The 23,211-nt window shown below is 35.7% G+C and overlaps 3 protein-coding genes across 9 annotated transcripts in view; 2 read left to right on the top strand and 1 right to left on the bottom strand.

The window, feature by feature from the left end:
- Positions 1 to 4,336, top strand: part of LOC100266516 (small ribosomal subunit protein eS21) — an 85,027-nt gene extending 80,691 nt beyond the window's left edge. Inside the window, exons 1-4 of one of the 2 annotated variants that reach the window (XM_002273480.5) lie at positions 1,539 to 2,265; positions 2,488 to 2,567; positions 2,646 to 2,778; positions 3,956 to 4,336. In XM_002273480.5, the coding sequence (XP_002273516.1) occupies positions 2,518 to 2,567; positions 2,646 to 2,778; positions 3,956 to 4,021 (249 nt within the window). In that variant the 5' untranslated portion in view covers positions 1,539 to 2,265; positions 2,488 to 2,517 and the 3' untranslated portion in view covers positions 4,022 to 4,336. Of the gene's footprint in view, positions 1 to 1,538; positions 2,266 to 2,486; positions 2,568 to 2,645; positions 2,779 to 3,955 lie in introns of those variants that run through there. The other variant, XM_059736786.1, reaches the window with a different exon arrangement.
- LOC100261311 (protein RALF-like 33) lies at positions 591 to 1,469 on the bottom strand. The gene has a single exon (XM_002273350.5). It carries the CDS (start codon positions 1,234 to 1,236, stop codon positions 880 to 882), a length of 357 nt encoding a protein of 118 aa, XP_002273386.1. The 5' UTR covers positions 1,237 to 1,469; the 3' UTR covers positions 591 to 879.
- Positions 4,337 to 5,329: 993 nt separating the features above from the next.
- LOC100244170 (probable protein phosphatase 2C 40) lies at positions 5,330 to 22,507 on the top strand. 6 transcript variants are annotated; one of them, XM_002273564.4, is made up of 9 exons: positions 5,330 to 5,546; positions 5,750 to 5,896; positions 5,993 to 6,105; positions 13,545 to 13,637; positions 14,106 to 14,208; positions 14,298 to 14,372; positions 14,897 to 14,992; positions 15,648 to 15,713; positions 21,405 to 21,492. In XM_002273564.4, the coding sequence occupies exons 1-8, from the start codon at positions 5,463 to 5,465 to the stop codon at positions 15,705 to 15,707; spliced, it is 771 nt and encodes a 256-aa protein (XP_002273600.1). In that variant the 5' UTR covers positions 5,330 to 5,462; the 3' UTR covers positions 15,708 to 15,713; positions 21,405 to 21,492. The 6 variants fall into 6 exon arrangements, with proteins under 6 accessions (XP_002273600.1, XP_059592768.1, XP_059592767.1 ...); XM_059736785.1 differs by lacking the exons at positions 15,648 to 15,713; positions 21,405 to 21,492 and having other exon boundaries at positions 14,897 to 15,469; XM_059736784.1 differs by lacking the exons at positions 5,330 to 5,546; positions 5,750 to 5,896; positions 5,993 to 6,105; ... (2 more) ...; positions 14,298 to 14,372; positions 14,897 to 14,992 and adding exons at positions 19,271 to 20,479; positions 22,257 to 22,507 and having other exon boundaries at positions 21,405 to 21,669.
- The last annotated feature ends 704 nt before the right edge of the window (positions 22,508 to 23,211 follow it).

Below are 23,211 nucleotides of genomic sequence, written 5' to 3'. Positions count from 1 at the left end.
TGCTCAACACATGCTTGATTGGTAACTGTTTTTTGAAAACGTTTTTATTTTTAATTATTCTCTATATTTATATAATTATTTTAAAAATAACTAAAAATTATTTTTTGAAAATATCTTGATTTTTGTTATTAAAAATAAAAAATATTAAAATTTTTTATTTTAAAAGTAAAAAACATTTTAAATAAAAAACCGATTTACGATTTAAAATATTTTTCAAATAGGACTTAATTTCTTTGTTCACATATTCGATATTTTAATTGTTTATGTCAAATAATTAATTTGAACCATTTGAAGAAGTAATGAGAATGTTTGAAAATTCACATGGCAGGCAAGGCCCTTCAAATTGCATGTTCATGTTTTCATTCTCATTCTCCGTTTAAATACCAGAGACAGGTATTATCAATGGCCCCATCAGGATATGGAAAATAAATTCAACAAAACACACGTCTGGTGTAAACCAACAGAAGCTGATATTTTCTCATCCCACCAACCCTACCATAGCAATTAATGACAATATTCCGATTTCTCATCCAACCAACTCCAGTCATGTTATTGATCAGATGAAAACAGATCAAACACAGATGGTACTATTTTTTTTTTTGAATTTGATTATTTATTCAGATACTGATCTTAACAGGAAACATTTTCAATTTGAACAACATAGTGTTCTTCAAGAGTGAAAGGCGATCTCTCATACTATACATCCTCTACTTTTCTCTCCCATACAATTCTCCAATTCTCCATTTCACACACATAATTTAGAAAGAAAAAAGAAAAAAGAAAAACATGATCGAGTAGGGAAATAGAATAGAATAGACAGTATTAAATTGTATGAATAAAAGTAAATTTTGAATAAGAGAAAGGTAGGAGGAGAGAAGCTTAACGGCGGCAGCGAGTAATGGCACTGCAGCCGCGAGTGTAGGGGTTAGCTTGAGCGCCAGGTCTGCAGTTGTAGTAGGAGGCGCCCCGCCGTGAGCACGGCACACTGTTCCTGCTCAGTGCACCGTAGCTTATGTACCTCTTGGAAGCTAATATGCGCCTGTTGATCTCCGAATCCATCTCGAACTCTTCTCCGGCCAGGCACTCCGCGATTGAGCCCTGGCAGGCCGATCTCGCGGGAATCCAGCCCAGCTGGAACTGGAGGTGGTCGCCGCTGAAATCAACGGCTGAGGATGTAAGCACCATGTGAACGGCCATGATTGCGCAGATGAGGACAAAAGCAGATGAGTTCCCCATTTTGGCTTCTCTCCTGTATTCCTCTGTTCCAAATTTCCAATCTCCTTCTGCGTTTGTTCTCTTCTTTCCGCTTCTGAGCTGAGCAGGAGACAGCTTTTGAGTTATATCTCAGAGCTTTTGTGGAAATGCCATTAGGTGGCCGAGTATTTACGGCATATGCCACTTGACTTTCATATCCCTTGTCTTATAATTTAAGCATGAATTCATTTCATGTGCACCACTCACTTCTCCTGTTATCTATTTGTCATCATTCTTCAAAGTGGGTTGTCACTTTCTCGAGAGAATGAAAGAAAAATCAAGGAGGATTCGGCGCAGAAATTGTGGGTTCGCGTCTGGCTACAGCTCTTTTTCATATACCATATTTAAATTTTTTTATTTAGGATTTTTATTTTCAGATTTTATGTAAGTGTTCTACCAAGTTCTATTTCAAACTTCAGTGTACAATCCTTTAGAATGGGAAAGGACTTCAAAAGAGAGTAGCAATTGGGCTTTACAAGTGGGCCATGGTAAATTCTATGAGAGCCATTTAAAGCCCTTCAAGATAGGAACAATTTTCCACAAGCCCAAAAAGATCTGTGCAAGACTACAAATTTCAGATGACCCACTAGGCCCCAGGGGTATCCCATCAACAAATAAAGTTTGGTTCAAGTTTCAATTTTATTTATTTATTTTCTATGGTTAAATAAAAAAGTGCATGTGAAAAATCACATGGCTGGCAACCACGGTGGCCGGCTATGGCCGCCCGGAGGATACAAATTAGATTGGGGATTTAAAGTGGAATGAAGAAGAGGGCATTTAAGCCCATTATCAGATTCAAAGTGGTTTTTAAAAACACCTTTTTAATTTCCCTCGTTAGACGCCCAAGCATCATCCAAGGGCCCAAGCTGCCTTAAGCCCAGTCAACTCATATAATGGGCCGACTTGTAAGAACTGGACTTTCGGCCCATCCATATTAGGGTTTTGCCCTTTTAAGGTCTGCCGGTTTGCAACTCTGCTCCCTGCAGCTTCTCTCGTCCTTCACGTTTCCTGGTATGCTTTCTCTTCTAATTTTCCTTTGGTTTCCGAGAAGATTAAATAAGAATGTGATATTTAAATTTGTCTTTCACTTCTTTTTTTTCCCCAAGTTCTCGACAACCAAACGGACCGTAAAAAAAAAAATAAAAAAAAATTCATATCGGAGTTCAGATTTCCACTGGTGGAATCAGGGTTTGAGCCACTTCTAAACTATTTTGCATCATGAAAAAATTACAGATTTCGGTGTAGTCGCAAACACAAGGCAAAATGCAGAACGAAGAGGGTCAAAACATGGATCTGTACATCCCCAGGAAATGGTATTTGAACATAATTTTGATTTTTCTGCAAGGTTTTCGGGTTGGTTGATTTTTCTAAATCATGATATGTAATTGCAGTTCTGCCACAAATAGGCTAATTACTTCAAAGGACCATGCATCTGTTCAGATAAACATAGGGCATGTGGACGAGGACGGAGTGTTCACTGGTCAATTCTCCACCTTCGCTCTATGTGGTTTTGTCCGTGCTCAGGTCTTTTTCTTACCTGTTTGAATTTCTAGTACTATAATTTGCAGTTCAGTTCTTGTTAATTGAAGTATTTGCTGTGAAGAAAGGGTGATGCTAGTTTATTGATGCCATTGGCAATCTTCCATTCATTATTGTTTGAATAATTGGATCCTTTTTTGTGTTACTGGGTTTAGTTTGATTGAATTGATTACACATGTCTGCTATACATATGTGGGAATTTAATCGACAATTAAAAAGTGTTAATTTCCCTCACCGGCAATTTCACTGACCTTAGTATTTGATGAAATTTCAAATTAATGGTGGCTAAGTGAAGTTTTACGGGGTAAGTGAAATTAACCAGATAACTAAATTAGTTGATTCTGGACACGGGTAGTGTCAGTGAGAAATATTTGAATTACATGTCCTGATAACACAAATGATTTGATAATTTGGTCCTTTGTGTATGAATTCATGCAATACAACCATAGGTCATTGAATGAATTTATGGCCCTTGAGGCTTGGCTTAAGTGATAAGGGGTTTGGGTGAGGATGAGGAAGGTTCCAAAGTGGCAGCAGGAAAAAAAAACACCGATGAAAAGTTTCTTGAAAAAAATTGTTTATGCTATACAACCATAGTTCACTGAATGACTTTATGGCCCTTGAGGCATGGCTTAAGTGATACGGGATTTGGGTGAGGATGAGGAAGATTCAAAAGTGGCAGCAGGGAAAAAAAACTAATGAAAAGTCTTAACTTTAAAAAAATGTTGAATGTATTAATGCTTACAAACCATACCTTGTCACACCAAGCTGTTAATGATGAGAGGGAAATGAGATGAAGATATGGGAGATGATGAGAATGAAATAAAACGAAGATGATATGCATATGATTGTGTTCTTAAATGATGTTTCTACTTGAATGAAGTTGAAGACTTCCAACCCTGGATCAAATGTAAGTGGCTTGTGTTTGTTAATTCTTTTTTAGTGTCATGGGATCTTGTTAGAAGCCATTGGTTTATGTAGCAAGTTCTCATCATTCTGTGACAAACATTTGTGTGGGTTCATTGCATGATGATTCTTCACCAAACTTACCATTTGCATGGAAACCCTTTCTGTTCTGTTTCCTGCTTTCATCATGCAGTTGAAGTAATTTCAATTGTCATCTGCAAGCTCTCATTTCCCTTTTTTATCTTTGGTTCCTCAGGGAGATGCCGACAGCGCTGTGGATCGGCTCTGGCAGAAGAAGAAGGCGGAAGTCCGACAGCATTAGAAAAAGATAATCAAGCTTTTTATCCAGTAAAAATGTTAAATATGTAGTTGCGTGTAGTAGGGAGGTAGGCGTGTGCAAGGATTTTTGACTCCTCTATTACTAGTCATGAATTTAGGGTTTTTCCCCATTTGAGTGTTAGAATATCTATGTTACCAAGCAATATTAACTCTACTTCAGTTGCTTACATATTGCTTTAAACTTGGAAATTTTCAAACAACCTTGATGAGGGATGTTTGTTTAGGGCTTATGTTTATCAAGTAAGACAAACTCTAGGTTGTTCCAATTGGGTGAAGAAGATATGATGGATTTGTGATATATTCCCATCTTGGTTCATAAATTGATTTTACAAATTGTTGGTTCTGTTCTTTTTCGGACCAGTGGGTGCAATGCCCACTCCAAGTCGATGACTAGTCATTGACACGCTAAGGCCCAAGTGGCTGAATGTGGTTATTAGACATGACTAACATTTATATATTATTTTAATAGGCTTATTATGTCACAATGATTTATAAAAGATGATATAGTTAATATAAATGGGATTAATTTTAGCATTAGATATGAATTGGAGTCATAATCCCATTGACTTGGAATTGATGGGTAAGTTTTTGAGTTGTTTTGACCCTAAATTAGAATGTTTTCTTCGTAAAGTCGAAGAGTTTTTAGATCATATCCGGTTGATTTTCAATACATTTGGTATTTATGGGGTGTATGTTACCAATAGAGAGACTTTTTTTTGAGGTGATATGGATGTTTGGGGCTAAAAGACACAATATGAGAGCAATTTCATTCATCTTTGAAAAACTTTTTTTTAAAAACAAATTATTTTTATGTGTAAAGATGTACATAGATATAAGGTCACTCATCTTTATTTTATTTTATAGATTCATTGAGTTTATGCTAAGAAAAGAGAGTCGTTTTCTGTGTTCTCTTTATTGATGTGTCTTTAAGAACTCATTGTAGAAGACTTGTATACAACGGAGCATGATCTTCTTTGGCATGTTTTAATATATTTATAAAAAAATATTTGTTTTTTTAATTATGTAATATTTGAGATGTGACAAATACAATATAAATAAATTAAATTTAATTATAATCTAATTGGATAAAAACTAAAAAAGTTATTTAATTAAAAAGATCGTTGAAAATCTAAGTTTTAAAATTTAACCTTATTTTATTTTGGTCTCATTTGTACAAAAATATCTTTATTATTATTTTTTAAATTTTATGTATAAATATTTGAAATAATAAAAAATATTTATATAAAAATTAAATTATTTTTCAAATAAAATCACAGAAATCGGAAATATATATATTCAAAAATAAAATACTTCGGTCAAAGAGCATCCTCTTTCTACGAATGATCTCCACGAAGTAGGAGTGTAGGTATGATTCAAATAAGACCCGGCACTGTGCTCAGTTAGTGGATTGTGGATACACAGCCATGGATTGGAGCCCTACCAAGCTTCTCTACTATGATCACATGTTCCTGCTCCAATCCTCCGCTACTCTACTCTCCTTCTTCAAGGTTTTTTTTTTTCCTTTTCTTCTTTTCTTACTTCCTGTGTTTTTGGTTGCCTGGAAAATCCCTTACAAATTGGGGGAAAATTTGTATTCCTAACATACGTTGTTCTGTTGCGTATTGGCTAGTTTATCTGTTTCATAACTGAGGTTTTGAGGATATTGTTATGATCCTTAATTTTCGTTTTTTTTTTGTCATTTTTGCGGAAGGGCGATGATGGTCGACGAGCTTTGATATTGGATTCTACCATCTTCCATCCCCAAGGTGGTGGTCAGCCCTCTGACACCGGTTTCATAGCCATTTCGGAGTCTGACATCAAATTCATAGTACAGGATGTTCGATCCAAGGACGGAGTAGTGAGTTTTTGGAATCCAATTTCTTTTTGTCAGTTCTCTGATTTATGCATTTACTTCTGTTTTCCCTAATTTCTAATGCGTTTGGCTTTTTGATAGGTATTTCACTATGGTTTTATCGAGAATTCTAATGAGGAATTGGAATCAAAACTCGAGAAAGGGAAGGAAGTTTCTTTGCACGTGGATGAGTCCCGGCGCAAACTCAATTCTAGGTATAGAATGGCCTCAATCTGATTGTTGACAGTACAATTTTGATTAATTTCTAATGCTAGGTTGAAAATTGTTGTTGTAGTACCCCTTTTGAAATCCTATGTTGATTGAAGTCCAAGTTTAGGGTCTGAGTTGGTTGTGGGGTTATTCCGAGTTGTTGGATTTGTAACTGCCATCATTACAAAGGCCAATCGTGATAACATTGGATTGTCCCATGTTACTTCACGTTCCTAAATGTAAGCAAAAGTGGATATGTTCATTCCATATAAGAAAGGGAATGGAAAAGGAAAAGGGTCATTGGAAACCCAATTTGTCTCCTACACTTAGGCGCCATCTGTGTCAAGATTTTTTTTTTTTTAAAAAGGAAGAATGTTGCATTAGGTGGAGTCAAGTACAGGGATATCATTCATTGCTGGTGACTTGTTGTAACTTTTGCAAAGCCAAGTTAACTAGCAATAGGATCAGTAAGAGTAGAGGCTGCATTTGGTGATGCAGCAGAACAAAGATCTAAATAAGGAGAATGCCGTCTTATGCTCAAACCTCAAAGACAGAAAGGGCTAATGGAATAGCAGTTGAATAAGTTGAAAGCTTTGGTGAAGAAGAGGGCCCATTTCATATTATATGAGGTTAGGTATAAGGATGTCAGAGAGAGAAAGCTTGCACCATGACAATGTAAAATGTTTTAGTTTAGCTTTGTGTAGGTTAAAGTGTTTGATGACTCCACTACGAGGATAAGCTTCAAAACAGGGTCACCATTTAAGTCCAACTTGTATAAGTCACTCCACAAGAAACATTGTGTCAACATTAAGGACACTTTCACTAGAGTGTGTGAATATGTTGGTCTATAAGAGGAGTTGGCCATATTTCTGACCCAAGGTGATTGTTGCCACTAACTCCTAGGCGAAGAAGAGGGCCCATTCATTCTGATGTTGCCTTAAAAGGAAGATGGATGCGAACCAAGAAGGTGGAGACAGCTTCTAAACAGGTAAAGCGATACCCCTAGATTGAGATGCGGTGTTTGCAAAGTTGAATGCAAGTTATGAACAAGTTTCCAAGAGCTAGTTAATTTGCCTGACTTTTGGTGGGCTAACAACCAGAAGGAGACCATTCCAAAAAAAATCAAAGCTGCTATTTTAAGTATCATCGTGTACAGAGGAATGCCATAGCTTGAAGTGTTGTTGAAATGTATGCAAAAAGTGGAAAACTCAGTCAACTTGTTGCAAAATATGGTGGTCAAATACAGTTAGTTAGGCAAGTTGCACAAGGTTCTGAAGGTGGAGCTGTAATACCAAGAATTATATTGTGATTCATGATGAAGATTTTTTTGAATCTTGAAGGAGTAGTAGGATGCCAGCATACCAAAAAGTTAGGCAACATGAGTGAAGTTAATCAAGTTCGACATGTTTGACTTGTTACAGTTAGGACGACAGACAACAACCATGATGTTGTTTTCCCATTCGTATCCAAGGGTACAATAGTATATCCTCATAATGAGGTGTTGCTGTTGATGTTACCAATAACCAACTACAAGATGTAGCATGTTCTGGTTGATGCTAGAAGTTGTAGGATTGGTTACAATAATGGTGCGATTTTTGATAGTTGATGTTCTTCCCCATATGACGCTATTTTGGGAAGGGGATAGATTCATTAAGCGTGTGTTTTCCTATCTACTTATCATTATAAGTGTTAGAAAAATTAGGCTAATCCAAACCTATGGTAATCACCCTAGAGGGGGGGTGAATAGGGTGATGGTCTCTTTTTGTAAATTTAAATTGTGTGAATGTAAGAGACAATTATATGCAAGTATATAATAAAATAATATAGAGACAACTGCATATAAAGTAAAAGAGTAGGGAAGAGAAAATGCAAACACAATATTTTATAGTGGTTCGGCGCAACCCGGCTTACATTCACTCTCCTCTAGCTTCAATCCCAAGTTTGAGGTTCTACTAATTCAAGGCTTCCAAATCAAGCCTTCAAGCCATACAATTGGATTATGGATCCAGTCCACCCTCTTGGACTTTTGGCTCCAAGTACCCTTTACACTTCTCAAGAGATACTCTACTCTTGAACAACCCCTCAAGTGATACCTCACACTTAGATTCTTTCTCTTAAAGATATACAAATAATTTCACAAACTCCTAGTACAAAACTTTAGGCTCAAATGATACAAGAAAACTAGGATTGAATGGTGCACTAAAGATATGCAAGTTTTAGAACAATGGTGCACTAAAAAACACTCTCCCAAGGCTCAAATATATTAAAAAAAGATTTAGGAAGGTTAAGCTCATGAAACAATGAAGATTGGAGCCTTTTGAGGAAAAAGACCAAACTAGCTGTTGGGGGTTTGATTGGTCGAGTTGGGGGTTGACCGGTTGACTAGTCATTAGCATTTAATGCTTGGCAGGTGATCGTTGGACTTCAACCGCCCCTTGACCGGTTGAGGTGGGGGTCGACCGGTTCTTCATCCGGTTCAACCGGTTGAGCTGTTTTTGGCTTAACAACCAACTTTTTCAACTTTAAACCTTTTAAATAAGTTTGGAAAACATTTGACACAAGATTTTAGTTGAAAACATGAAATCATCAAATTTTAAAATATTTAAAACAAAATAACTCTTGGATGATTTTGTTGCATAAGTGAAGAATGAAATGCATGAAAATCCTAGTGCACCAACAACCTTACAAAGAGATCTTATGAAGCTTGGGTTTTGAAAAACACTTCTCTTTGAGGTTTTCTTCTTCTTCATGATTTCTCTTTGCCTTGATTTGTCTTTGTGATTATCATTTTGGAAATCGTCTTGCCTAATCACACTTGAAATAAAATCATTAGTTCTAAATCTTGGTTTGTTATCATCAAAACCGAGATTAACCAAATCTTGGTTTCATAATAAGGTACTTTTTCTAATAAATCAAGGGGTGATGGAAAATATGAAGGGGATAGATTCATTGGATGTGTGTTGTCTTATCTACTTATCATCAGAAGGTACTTTTTCCAATAACTCTAGGGGTGATGGAAATACTCGGAGATACTTATAGCAATTATTATAGGTGTCAAGAAAAAGAGGGGACTCTTTCTTTGCTGTAAAAGATAGAGAGAAGGTGAATAGTGTTGATCATTCAGACTGAAAGAACTGTTAAACGGGATATAGTTACAACCGCATGAAAGGTCTGAGCTGATCAATTTTCTATCACCTAATCAACATGTATTCGTTTGGAGGTTGTAGGATATGAGAGGAATTGATCCCTCCATCGTAGTTCATTAGCTTAATGTGGATCAGAATTGTTCACCAATCTACTAAGGTATTAGAAGTAATCATTTGAGAAGTGGAAAATGGTCAATCAAGAAGTTGAGGAGATTATTAGAAGTTAGGTTTATTTGAGAAGTTAAGTATTATAGTTGGTTAGCCAAATATGAGAAATGGCGTATGTGCATGGATTATACAGATTTGAATAAAGCCTGTCATTTGATTATACCCTAAATAAACATCCAAATTGGGAAGGGCCATACTACATGTGTGAGGAAATTGGGGATAGAGCTTGTCGGCTCCAAACTTTAGATAGATAACAGTTGGGGCATCCTTAGAATATTTTGAACCTTAAAAAGTACTTTTAGTTATTTTGATGCTTCTTTTATGAACCCATTTTGATAATTTCCTATGGTATCTAGTAGATTGTGTGATGTAGGACAACCCTAGGATGGTTGCCTACACTCAAGGGTAGGTGGACTAGGGTTTTATTTTTAGGTGTAAGAAGAGGAATAAAGAATAAATTTTATGGTAGAGAAAAATATAAGATAAGAAATAAAGAAAAAGAAAAAACAACGAAGAAAAGATTAAAAACCTTAGAGTCTCACTAAAGCTTTCTAGGAGTCTCACTTAGAAGAAAATCAATGGAGTCTCACCATTGAGGGTTGCAACCTTGCAATGAAAGAAAACATAATATTATTAATATCAATCATCCTTTTGATTTACATTGATTAGCCTATTTATAGGCTTCTCTAAGAAATCCAAAATCTACTAGGATTCTAATAACCTATTATGATTCTAATTCTAATTATAACATTCAAAGTCTACTAGGACTCTAATAACCTATTATGACTCAAATTCTAATTATATTATAACTCAACTAACTAATCCTAATTAGACTCCAACAAATACCAATCCTACTTCAATTCTAATTAATATAAATCCTACTTAAAGTTTACTTAGGTCTTCCATTTCCTCCTTGAATGAACTTTAAAAGGTTTTCCCCCATCATTGTGTATTCAATATAATATATTTTTATGCTCAACATTCAAGGTTTATACTATAATATGGAGTCAACAGTAAAGACCTGTGTGAATGTTATATAGTTACAGATGGGAAAGCTGTAAGATGTAAATGCCTAACAATGCTTGAAAAGATGAGCACTTAGTTGAGAGTGAAGATGTAAAGTTTAACTTATGGCAATATTACTTAATCAAAAGTAAAATGTAGCAACCTTGATTAAAGCTATTTCTCACCCCTAACAACCATTAAATTGTATCAAAATACCATATCTATAACCGTACTTTCAATTTGCAAAATTTTGGCAATCTTCCTCTATACACCTTTCACTAGTCCCCAGCAGCAGCAACAACTTTACCATTCCTGGAACCACTTTCTGACTTGTCAGCTTGTTCCACTTCTTCATCTGAAGGAGGAATGCCATATTTTACTCGACATTCCCCATAGCCAATGTCATACCTAATGTCTCTATCTGTCCTCATTTGGGACTTAAGTTGAGCTATAGATTTGGATTGCAATTCTTGAAGTGCATGGCTCTTCCCCTTGGGATGACTTGATGCCAGCTTCTTCTAACTCATACTTAAGTTTTTTATTCCTCTCCGACAACTTGGAAAGATGACTGACTGCTTAATCATGATTTTTCTTCAAATTATCAAGTTCATTCATTACTTTTTCCAACTTAGTGGCCTCACCTTCTAGCTTCAATAGCACCTCTTTCAACTCACTACCCTTTGCCAAGACTCTTCTTAGCTTTAGGAATTGAAGGTCATGGTCAGTCAGTTTCCCTACTATGCCCGTGAAAATGGATAGCAATTGCATTAGCATTAGAGAGGGGTTAGTTATGAAAGTGTGTTTACCTAAGTAAAGGCAAGTAAAAAAAGTTCTCTCATCTATAGCCATTTTTTTTTTTTGATTTTTGAGAGTGGTGGTGGAAAGAGTTTTGAGGCGTTCTCTATTTCCATTATTTAGGCTAAGGGGGAAAGCGGGGTTTTCCTAGGAATATGAACTAAGAATGGTTGCAAAAGTTCCTCATAAACATTCTAGTGGCCAAGATCTAGATTGGGGGTTGCGATGACAGGCCTTAGTTGTTGGGCCAATGGCCTACAGATCAACTATTGTATGCTTCTGTTCATTCATTGCATAGGCATGCTGAAGGTTCGTTTTCTCAATTACTGCTACATCAAAATTAACCTCTTCAACACCTTTGCTTGCAACCTCTTGATGACTAGGTGATGCTTCAGCAGGATTTCTTTTTTTTTTTTTTTTCCCCTATAACCTGATGATGACTTGGCTAAGAACAACCTTTTGTTGTGTTCTTTCTCTTCTTGCTCCTTTGAGGAACATTGCCGAGTCACTTGCCGGTAAGGATGGTAGGATATATTTTGTCATTTCGAATAAATTAGTATTGGAGGAGGGGAAGTATGCATTTCTTGATGGCGCCTTGAATTCAGGGAATAATTTGTTTATAGTGGCAAGGGGGTTCGTCCATGCATAGATGGTCCAAATAGGCACTTGGGAAATTGAAGACTATCTTGTTCACTAGTCTCCTCCTTAATAGCCAGTATTTCTTGTGGCTGGGTTTTTCTAATGTCCTCACTAATATTGACATCTTCTTAGAAGATAGCAAGTAATTGAATTTGTCGCAATCATCACTATCACTAATAGGTATTGTGAGTAAGAAGATAAAAGTGAGTTGTAATTAGCAAGACTACCCATCAACTTGGCCAAAACTCTTTGGAACATCCCAAAGCTTTAGTTCATCTTGGGAGTCAAGTCCCAATTCCCTCAAACCCTCATATAACCACTCTTACAACCTTTGTTGTAGTTAGGCATATTAAGCACTATGGAATATGATTTTCAAAGGGGAGAAAGGAAGTATGTATTTTCTTTTTCGGTTTAAGTTATGTTTGGTTCTTAGAAAATTTGAGGGAAAAATGCAAGGGAAAGAAAGTAGAAGGAAAGAAGAAATGAAGAAAAATAAAAAAATAGATTTAAAGTTAATAAATTATTTCTATATGCTATTTCAAAATGATTTCACTTATTTTAACTCTTTAATATAAAGATTAAATAATTTGAAAATGCACAAGTTTTAACCAAGTTTAATTATATTTGATTTTCTTTTATATTTTTATAGTACAACCAAACACAAGACAATAATTTTTCTTAATTTTTTTCCTTCTTTAATACTTTCTAGAACCAAACATAACCTTAAGCAACACATTGGGAAAGCCAAGGTCTAGTCTGTGAAGGTGATTAATGACTAGATAGCTCATCAAACTTCTTATTACATAAGCATGGACCTGATAGGAGTCAAGCTTAAAGAAGTAGAAGAAGAGAAAAACCAAAAGGTGAAATGGGATCCTTAGCCCTACCTCAAAGTGAGAATAATGAAGACCCAGATTTTACTAAGTATAGCAAAATCGTTCTTCATTATGGGGAATGACTCAAACCCCACATCAGAGTTTACTGCATAAAGGTGCCTAAACATCTTTCACCAGTGTTTAGGTTTCTTTGTGTTGCCATTGCAGTAGTAAATGGTAATGGAGATGAAAACAAGCAAAGGAAAATTGAGTCATACAGGAGAGAGAGGAGCTAGACATTGTAAAGATCTTGAAAGTATTCTTAAAAAGTGGAAACACTGAGGGAGACGATCTGCCAGAAGGCAGACATTTGAGGGCCGTTTGTTTGCCACTGTTTGATACTTTTTATGTATTAAATTCTTGAGGGGTGTGCCTTTTCATATCGCAATAAATGCACCCATTATGCACCATCGGTTAGTGTTGACATGTGCAGTGTAATATGGAAGTTCACATGGTGTATGTAAGTGATACTATGTGCAACAACCACCCAAAATTACTAGTGGGGGGAATAGTGTGGTACCCCTTTTGAAATCTTATGTTGATTGAAGTCTGAGTTGATTGTGAGGTCATTCCAAGTTGTTGGATTTGTAACTGCCTCCATCGGAGACAGCATTACAAGGGCCAATTGTTATAACATGGGATTGCCCCATGCTCCCAAAAATAAGTCTTGATGCTTCATGTTACTAAATGTAAGCAAAAGTTGGATACGTGACCTTCAAGGTTGAGTCTATATAAGAATAGGTATGAAAAGGAAAGTGATTGTTGAAAACCAAGTTACTGCTATTATTTATCATCTCTTGACTTTGTTTTGTGCAGGCTCCACTCAGCTGGGCATTTGCTAGACATATGTATGCGGACTGTGGGATTAGGAAATTTAGAGCCAGGAAAAGGCTACCATTTTCCTGATGGGTATGTTTTAAACAAGTTGTAAAGTGTGAATTTCATACTATATAAAGAATATTAGAGACCCATAATTGATGTGCACTTTAATTGTATGAAGAAGGGATAAATATATGTTTTTGTTTGTCTCATGTTTTATATAGGCTTTTTTTTATTATCTCAAAATGTCCTAGAGACCCACAAGTAGTCAATTAATTTCTTTTTCCTATTTTTGAGTCATTAAAACGACTTTTTCAATCATCAATAGACCTCTTAGAGGCTTAGAAAAACAATGTGGTTTGCTAAGAGGCTTCCATGTAGGGATCAATGTGATGGAGATATTAGTGTAATTAACCAGGTGATACTCTTCTTTATTAAAAAAACAAAAAATAGAAAATTATAGATACATTAACATTTGACTGATGTATATTCAAAGTTACTTTTGCTTCTTAATCTGTTTTCTTGGAACTGGAATTAATGAAAATTTCCATTTTCCAGACCATTTGTTGAATATAAAGGTGTGGTTCCACAGAATGAACTGCAAGGCAAGCAAAAGGAGTTGGAGCTAGATGCTAATGCATTGATTTCTAGAGGGGGAAAAGTATGTTTCAATTTTTTTTTCTTTCCGGTTAAATTCACATACTCTATATACTGTGTCCTTTTTGAAACACTTCTATCTCTTTCTTTCAGGTTTCTGCTGTTGTTTTACCATATGCAGAAGCTGTGGAACTTTGTGGTGGTTGCCTTCCTGATTATATACCTAAGGTGAGTATTCTATAACAAATATTGTAGCAATTTCGATTCCTATTCTGCTGTACTTCATGAAGAATGTATTGCCCATATGACATAAATTAGCCTTTATAATGAAAGATATTGTAATGACTTAGCTTTAAAGATGTTTATCAAATATGTATGAGGAGATTAGGTTGAGTTGAACCACCTGATTAGTCTTCACTTCTATAAAGGTCCGACAATTGCAACCATTCCCCTGTGGATTTGATGCTATTCCATCTTGTAAATCTACTTTTCTGTTTGAAAAATCCAGGGTAGGGCTCATGCATGGACAGTCTAATTTGATCGTGTTCATTTTTGTTTTCATTTTGAAGAACAGATCCAGAAAATATTCTGTTGTAACAAATTGCGGTATCCCATATCAGGCCTTGCAGTATGCTGATTCTGATTATCTGTTCCATTGCTTGCTGATTTATTCTTTTATCAACTCTGGGTGCTATATGAACTAGTTGTGGCCATTTTCAAAAACTAACTTATCTGTCCTTGCCACCATGCAGAGCAGCAATCCTCGTATTTTAAAGCTTGGGGACAATCCTGGCTGCCCTTGTGGAGGGACTCATGTTTCCGATATTTCAGAGATCATAAGCGTGAAGGTGATTTCATATGTGCTGATGTTTGACTTTGTCCTCTTGTGCCTGGAACTCAGACGTTGCATCTTTTTACGTTTCTAGGTTAAGAAGAAAGCAGTACAGTTCACTGATTTCACCGTTTTGTCACACTTTGCAGTATCAAGATAACATATTGGGACGAGTCCCATTAATCATTATCAGCTATGATCTCTAGTCTTGTTGAAACTAGTTCTCTTCTTTCCACCAAAATTTAGGATATTATGCATATAACAAATATGTTCTGTCAGAGAATTGAAATAACAAAATTAGGTTAGATCTGCCTTACTTCCATAATAAACCCGATTAAGAAAAATGAAAGGTAAAATTGATGATAGTGATGGCCAAGGCGTCTGCCTGAATTTTATGAAAATTCCTTTTTTAGTCTTATTTTATGTTGTATGGTGGAGTATGCTTATTAATGACTGTTTAATGGATTGAAACCGATGCCTTTTCTTCACTGCTTGTGAAATTTTAAGCTGTCTAACCTTGTTGTGGGGTTGTAAATTGTGGTCTTTAGCCTTAGGGGTCGAATCATTCATGTTCTAGAATTCTAATCTTGAATTTGGTTGGAATTTGGAAATTCTTTAGGTAGTAGATTTTTTCAACTTGATGTAGCTCATATCTTGTAATTCCTGTTCAGGTTACTCAAATTCGGACAAAGAAGGGAGTCACAAAAGTATATTACACCATTGGCTCCTGATTCTTGGTATTTCACCCTACTTTCTCTGCTGCATTCATGCTTTACCTTTGTATTTACTAAAGAAGAAAATACTGTATGAAACTTCACTTGTTATACCCAAAACATCTTAATCTATTCAGGGCTGCAGAGTTTCTTAAAAGATAAAGAAAAAGAAACAGTTCTAGAGCCTTCAGTGGGAATGATGTTGAGATATTTTTGCAGAAAAGTTTCTAGAAAAGAAAATTTTAAAATTTGAAAGAAAATAAAATTAAATAATAGTATCGGTTTTTTACATAAGACTTGTGTAGAAAAATCAAGTGATGGGAGGAAGGAAATAAACCCGAAATGGACATGGAAGCTGATGGTTGGTTCAGAATGGACGCACAACAGAATTGACTTTACTCGATATGTCGAGTTGAACGGTAGTTTCAGGTCCTTGTTCAAATTCTCAGGTGTCGGGTTGCCTCAGAGTCTCAGATCATTCAAAGGGATAAGACATGAATCAGAAAGTCTTAACGATTATTGTGCGGTTATAGTAATTCGAAACGTCCCTATCATCATATTGTGGGGCTTAGTGTACTTGGCAGACGTACGAATCGGGTCCGCACATTAGATTCATTCTCTATGGTTTTGGGGCTGCAACCTCTCTAAGGGTCTCAATCCCCAGCCCCACCTGGCGGCCTATAGATTCTTTGATAATGGGCAGCCAGTGAAGGGGAAAAAAACCGAGAAACGGGCACGAAATTGTCTCTCCCCTTGTGGAAAATATCGTAAAAACCTATGGTCATGGATGCTGAGCCCTCCTCAAAAATCACACCCGACCTGCTGTGGTGAACCACCTAGCTGAAGCTTGCGTGATCTACATGCCACCTGAGCACCTTCAACCCCGATCCATTTGCTCTCTCTTTCAACCTTTTATTATTACTATTATTATGAGTCTTAACGCGTATTCCCACTTTTTCGTACTCTAATTTTCACGCTTGAGGTTTCGTGTACTTCTCGTGCTTTCAATATTATTGAAGCTCTAAACCTAAATCAAACAGAATCTTAATTACCCAAAAATGGGGAGCAAACAGCTGCATTCCCGAACCACAAACGAAATGATGTGACGTGTGTGTTGCAATGGTCCATCTGTAATTAAATGAAAAGGCGAGTGCATTTAGTTAAAAAAAAAAGAAAAAGAAAAAAAATAATTAATTCAAAGGAATGAAAAATTCTACATCTTAATAATTCATTAATATTATTTAATATATTTATTTAAATACATATGTGTTTAAAAAAAATATATTATTTTTACAAGAAAAGATAAAGACTTTTTTTTGTTCAAAAAGAATATTTTTTTAGGGTTGAAAAATGATAAAGGATTAGATTTCGTGATTCTAAAAATATTTTTATTTTAAAAGTTAGTTTTTTATTTTTTATTTTATAAAAGTAGGTATTTGATAAATGATTTTTTTTTGTAAAAATACTTGTAGACAAAATGTTTTTACTACAAAACACACAGTGACAGATGAGAAATTCATGAAAAGTTACCATCCAGACTTCAAAATAGCGCACCTACGCGTCTTCATCGAGGTTGTTCTTTGACCGGAAAACCGGGAGGGATAGTTTAGGTGAGGTTGGTTTTGGACCGGAAAACCGGAAGAGATACTTTAGGTTATCTGGACACATACTTCATGAATATCCAAACTACTGTTAGAAAAGGGAAGATTTCATCTATTTTAATCGAATAATCCACGTCCAACTTGGAAACGACAATACCGGCAGTGGAGACGGCCCAAGCCAACCAAAATTTAATTTCTTTAAATTAGGCAGAGTCTTCACAGCCATTCAAATCCTCCGCCTCTTTCACGCAATTCGTGAGCTCAGATTCTCTCCCTATTTTCTCTCTCTCAGATCTGTGTGTGTGTGTGTTTTTTTTTTTTTCTCTTTGGCTTGTCTACCACTTGCCCCCAACACTTCATGCATACCCTTTTTGTACATACGTTTGTGGGTATATAGGCATTCTTTCGTTTCTGCTTCTTCTGATTGGATACCCACTTGCAGGATCGAAAAGGTAAGGTGGGTTTTTATTTTCGACTCCATTTGATCATGTTTGCGTTTGTGGGCATATATTGACATTCTTTCATTTCTACCTCTTTTGATTGCGAATAGCGTAAGAGTCCTAATTAATTGGAATTCCTTTGTTATTCTAACCTATTAGGTGATTGATAGAGTTGTGGAATAGTTTTAGTTTTATTACGACTTGGCTTTTACAATTTTCTACGCGCACATATGTGTATATATATTGAAGAATTATAGAAAGCAGCTTCTATTTTGATAGGTCGGAATAATAGAAAGCACTACAGTTTCTCGGTTCCTCTTCTTTTTTCAATTTTTCTTTTTGTTGTTCTCAAATACCCATTTAAATGATCAGGCTGGTAAGATGGGTTTTCGTTTTCTACACCATTAGTTCATGCTCTGCTCTTCTTTTTCATTTTTTTTGGTTTCTCTTTGATTGTGTTTTAATATGTTCTCCTTTTTCATTTTTCTTTTTCTTATTTTGTTCTGTTTAGCTGTTGTTTAATGCCAATAGAAGCTCTGACTTTGATTGATCCAGTTTTAGTTTTTGTTTTGGTGTAACGGATCATTAGTGTATGCTGTTGACAGTACCCATCAAGGAACTTATGAATGCTTTGGGAAATGATATCCTTTGATATAAATAGAGTTTCATGCTTGAATTTGTATCTTGTTCTCACCTTTTTCTCAATAAACTCCTCTTCTAGTTGATTAGTTTAATGGACTTTTTTTTTTTTTTTTTGTTTCTTTTTTGTGGTGTACATGGATTTTGGTGTGTTTCAATGAACTTGGGGATATCTGTTTTGTTTTGGCCCAAAAAATACAAAAAAACTAGACACCCACCATAATAAAAGCAGTCTCATCATATTTGTTGTCTTGTTTAGATAGAGGAATTTGGGCCAAGGGGCACTGCCATGACCACTATCTATTATTTGTTTAATTTCTGAAAATGAATGAGTTAGTTAGACAGCAGGATGTTCTATGCTTTAAAGGAGGATAAGGCTCTACATGAAGCTGAATGGCAGAAAAGAATGTTTAGCCAACTCAAGTAGTTGGAATTTTGAGGCTTGGTTCAGTTCAGTCCTAAAATGTTATATAAGCTTGCAGTTAACTGATGAAGCCTGATGAGGTCCTATCCTACATGAAGTTTGCGTTAAAAAGGCCTTTGGCACATGGAAAATCTTAAATATTGAGCTAAATTTGAAATTTGCAATTTTAACTCAATTATCATGTATTAAAACTCAATTAGCTTTTCATGTATAAATATGCAAAAGCATGAACTCTCTTGTTACACATTTCTGTTGGCTGTATGCATTTCTGCATTTTAAAATGTTTTGGATGTTCAGCCTATTATTGGGACTTATTCGTAGTATGATAATATGAACTTGTCATGTTGTTATGAAAAGCATGTATAATTTGTAAAATTAGTTGATTAAAAGAACTGTATATTTTGTTGCTTAAAATGCAACTTGTGGTTTTCCTTTATGTTAAAAAAATTAACCACAGAGATATTCATACTGTTGCAGCCAAAAATCATGGAAGAAGAACTAATGGACAGTCCTAAAGGAGATATTAAAGTAAGTTTTGGCTATCAATGTAATGGCAACAATGGTATCACTTGTGAGGTTTCCAATGGATATGAAATCATGCCTAGGATTAATGTCCGAAGAACCAGCAGTTTCTCTTGCTTATCTGGGGCTGCCTTAAGCGCCAATGCCACATTGGCAAACACAAATATCTGCAATGGTTTAATTGGGGCAGAAAAACTTCCTAGTTGGGATTCCCCCAATTCATTTCGCAGGGTTCCCTCTTCACCATCCCTTTCAAAGTTGGATATCTTATCATCTTCTCTACAAAGTAGTCTGTCAAATTTAAGTTGCAGTCCATCCACACAAAGTGAGGCTCTTGAAAATGATTCCTATTCATTGAAATCCATGAGTGCTCCTTCCAGAAGTGATGGTTTCCTAAATGCTATGGAAGTTCAAGTGGCAGGTGGAGCTGCTGGTGAAGACAGAGTTCAAGCTGTTTGTTCTGAAGAAAATGGGTGGCTTTTTTGTGCAATCTATGATGGATTCAATGGAAGAGATGCAGCTGATTTTCTGGCTGGAACATTGTATGAAACTATTGTATGCTACTTTAATTTATTGGACTGGGAATCAGAACAGGAGTTTGTTAGAACTTCCAATGGTTTAGGTTTGGATGGTTCCCTCCAAAATATTCTAGATGATGGTAATTTAAGCCATGTGGAAAAAATTGTTTCAAAATTTGACAGCAGCAAGGATATAGGTGTTGACAATTTCACCAGGAAAGGACCATGTGCCAAAATGGAAGTGATATCTGATTCGTTTAGGCATAGAGTGCTTGATAGCCTCCAACGTTCTCTCAGTCAGGCAGAACATGATTTCTTATACATGGTTGAGCAGGAAATGGAAGATCGCCCTGATTTAGTGTCTGTTGGGTCTTGTGTTTTGGTTGTGCTTCTCATAGGAAACGATTTGTACACAGTGAATTTAGGAGACAGTAGAGCTGTATTGGCAACATATACTAAAGATTACATGAATGAGGATGAGAGATTGAAAGCCATCCAGCTCACAGACAGTCATACTGTTGATAATGAAGTTGAAAGAAATCAGCTTCTATGTGATCATCCTGATGATCCCTCAGTAATTGTTGGTGGGAGAGTAAAAGGAAAATTGAAGGTTACTCGTGCATTGGGAGTTGGTTACCTGAAACAGGTTAGTATATTTTATTTTGATAGGCCCCTGTATTAGGCCAACAAACATTATATTCCAGATCATAGCTTGCGATTATGTTTCTGAGGATAATTAACAATTATAAGTTACCCCTACTCATGCTTCATGTCTACAAAAAGGAAAAGTGCCACTTCATACTTTCATAACATGGTCTTATTATTGTTTGGTGAACCAGGATTCCTTCATGATAGAGGAAATGAACTCTTTATCATCTGTCTTCTAAATGATGCCTAGATATTTTCCTCATGGAAAAATGCATTGCCATAAGAGATCCAATATATCAATAGCTGTAGTTTGTTTCTTTGTGGCAGCCCTGTTTGTGAATGTTACACATGTCATGGAGGATATAAATGGAGAGGGAAAGTTCTCTTCCCTCATTTCATTCCAAAAATCACAAAATGTGTTGGAAAGTGTCTCAAATTCCAAATTAGTGTAAATTCCTTTTTGTAATGAATATTCTCTAGAATATTTCCTAAGTTGATATGTTATTGTAATATTAGATTTCCTTATAGAATAAAGAAAGTTATTAGGAATATCTTTATAAATATTGTAGGTTATAAGGGGAAAAAGTCATGAGATGAAGATGAACCTATAAAAACCATAAGAAGTGAATAGAGATGTGAGGGAGAATAGGAGACATCCGGTGGAGCAATGTAGGCATGTTTGGCCGAACCACATTAAAACTTTGTATACCTTTGTGTGGATTGTTTTATCTTTGTCTTTTTGAACTAACATTGTTTGCATTAAAGCTTCTGTCGACACAATAAAACGTTATTGTGTTGGTTTTGGATAATGAGAGTAGTAGGTGGGAACTAATGGATATGGTCTACTGCATGCATGTTTACATATTCTCTCATGAGTTGCTGTTCTTTTGTTAACTTCTTTCCTTTATGGCTTCTTTCTGCAGAAAAAACTGAATGATGCTTTGATGGGTATTCTTCGAGTTCGGAACCTCTTAAGTCCTCCATATATCTCTACACAGCCATCATTGAATGTCCACAATATCTCAAAGTCCGATCATTTTGTTATAGTTGGGAGTGATGGTTTGTTTGACTTCTTCAGCAATGATGAGGCGGTAGAGCTTGTCCATTCTTATATTTTGACCAATCCTTCTGGTGATCCAGCAAAGTTTCTATTGGAACAGCTAGTACTGAGAGCAGCAAATTGTGCAGGTACAATCCTAGATATCTTAGCCTTGTGTTTCATTTCAGAGAATTCTCCATTCTATTCCAAGTTGTTCATCTGTAACCATGCTCTATCTTTCATTTCTGCAAATATGTTCTAATGTTTTGAATTTAGCATTCTTCTGAATCTTTGTGAGGTGAAACGTCTTTTGGGGAATATTCTCACAAAACTCCCATCAGAATGGTGCTTGAAAGATAGGAAAACTGATACTTTGCTGAAAACAGCATACAATTCTTGAAAATGAAATAAGAGACTTGTTTCTAGGATGTCATCTTCTTCCAAAACATGTACACACTCCTATTCCTGGTAGTAAAATCTGTCAAACATATCGAGCCAAGTGAACTAAGAAGATGATATATTGAATTTTCAAACATGTAAAATTTTCTACTTGAAAGTTTCATACGTCAAAATAGGAAACAAAAGAACAACATTAAAAATGTGTTAGAATAACACTATTAACAGACAACCTTAAACTTGCCTTCAGTTGATGCTGTCAATTTCCTTACTGGAAATTATAATTAAGTGTATGTTTCAGTGCCCATGGCTTAAAAAAAGGGTATTATTTTCACTGCAGGTTTCAGTATGGAAGAATTAATGAGTATCCCAGCTGGTAGGAGAAGGAAATACCATGATGATGTGACTGTAATTGTGATCATCCTTGGAACAAATCACCGCACTTCAAAGGCATCAACTTGCCTATAATTTATTTTCTGTATCTGTTTTCTGCCTTCTAATAGTTTGTAAGACAGTCTTCAATTTGGAAGTGTAGCTTGTGTTGTATATAATGACTCAAACCCAGTCCACAAATATATTGCCAATTCTTTATGGAATGATGACCTCAATACATGAAGTATGATTTTCCTTAAGAAAATTTCAAAGAGCTTGGTAAGCAAGGTAAATGTTTGCAGGAATCTGTTACCTGAGAAAATTCCCAGTGAAACAGTCAAGTGATCCTCCTGCTGAGATATGCTCTTATGAATGACCCAGCATGTCTCATCTTGTCTTTGCCTTTTAGGTCAATATGAACCCCACTTGCTGTCCTCATAACACCATCCTCACGGCTTCTCAACTTTTCAAACTTCTAAAAGGATGGTTTCTCAGCTTTTCAAGCTTCTGAAAGTGGAAACACTAAGTGTTTCTGCTACCATGTTATTTGATTGGTTTTTCAGCAAGATGCTTTTAGTGGTCGCAGTCGAAAGATCCTTGAGGATGTTAGCAAAAATTGCATTTGAACTTCATTCTACCTACTCAACATGTTTGTTTAGTGGGAAAATATAGTTTTTTATTGAGACTATATGCAGTCTTCAGTGCTGAATGCTTCATTTTCACAGGTACATATCAAATTTTAGTGTATAAAGAGAGAGAGAGAATCTCATGGGAATCAATTCTTAGGAGAGTGTATGAAAAGATTTGTCAAATATGCCATTCGAGGTTTGCAATAAAGATATATTCTTCACTTAAAAGAAAGATGAGGTAATGGATAAAATGTTCCTCATATTGAGCTCCACTACTAGATATGATTCCAACTT

The sequence above is a fragment of the Vitis vinifera genome, chromosome 5, assembly GCF_030704535.1.
Source record: "Vitis vinifera cultivar Pinot Noir 40024 chromosome 5, ASM3070453v1".
Classification (NCBI taxonomy): domain Eukaryota; kingdom Viridiplantae; phylum Streptophyta; class Magnoliopsida; order Vitales; family Vitaceae; genus Vitis; species Vitis vinifera.
This window is presented reverse-complemented; position numbering and strand designations above follow the sequence as displayed.

Coding starts and splice junctions, on each gene's coding strand:
- LOC100244170 (XM_002276092.5), top strand. Junction 20,480..21,404: donor GAGTTGGTTACCTGAAACAG/GTTAGTATATTT, acceptor TTCTTTCTGCAG/AAAAAACTGAATGATGCTTT. Junction 21,670..22,256: donor GAGAGCAGCAAATTGTGCAG/GTACAATCCTAG, acceptor TTTTCACTGCAG/GTTTCAGTATGGAAGAATTA.
- LOC100261311 (XM_002273350.5), bottom strand. CDS start 1,236: ATGGGGAACTCATCTGCTTTTGTCCTCATCTGCGCAATCATGGCCGTT.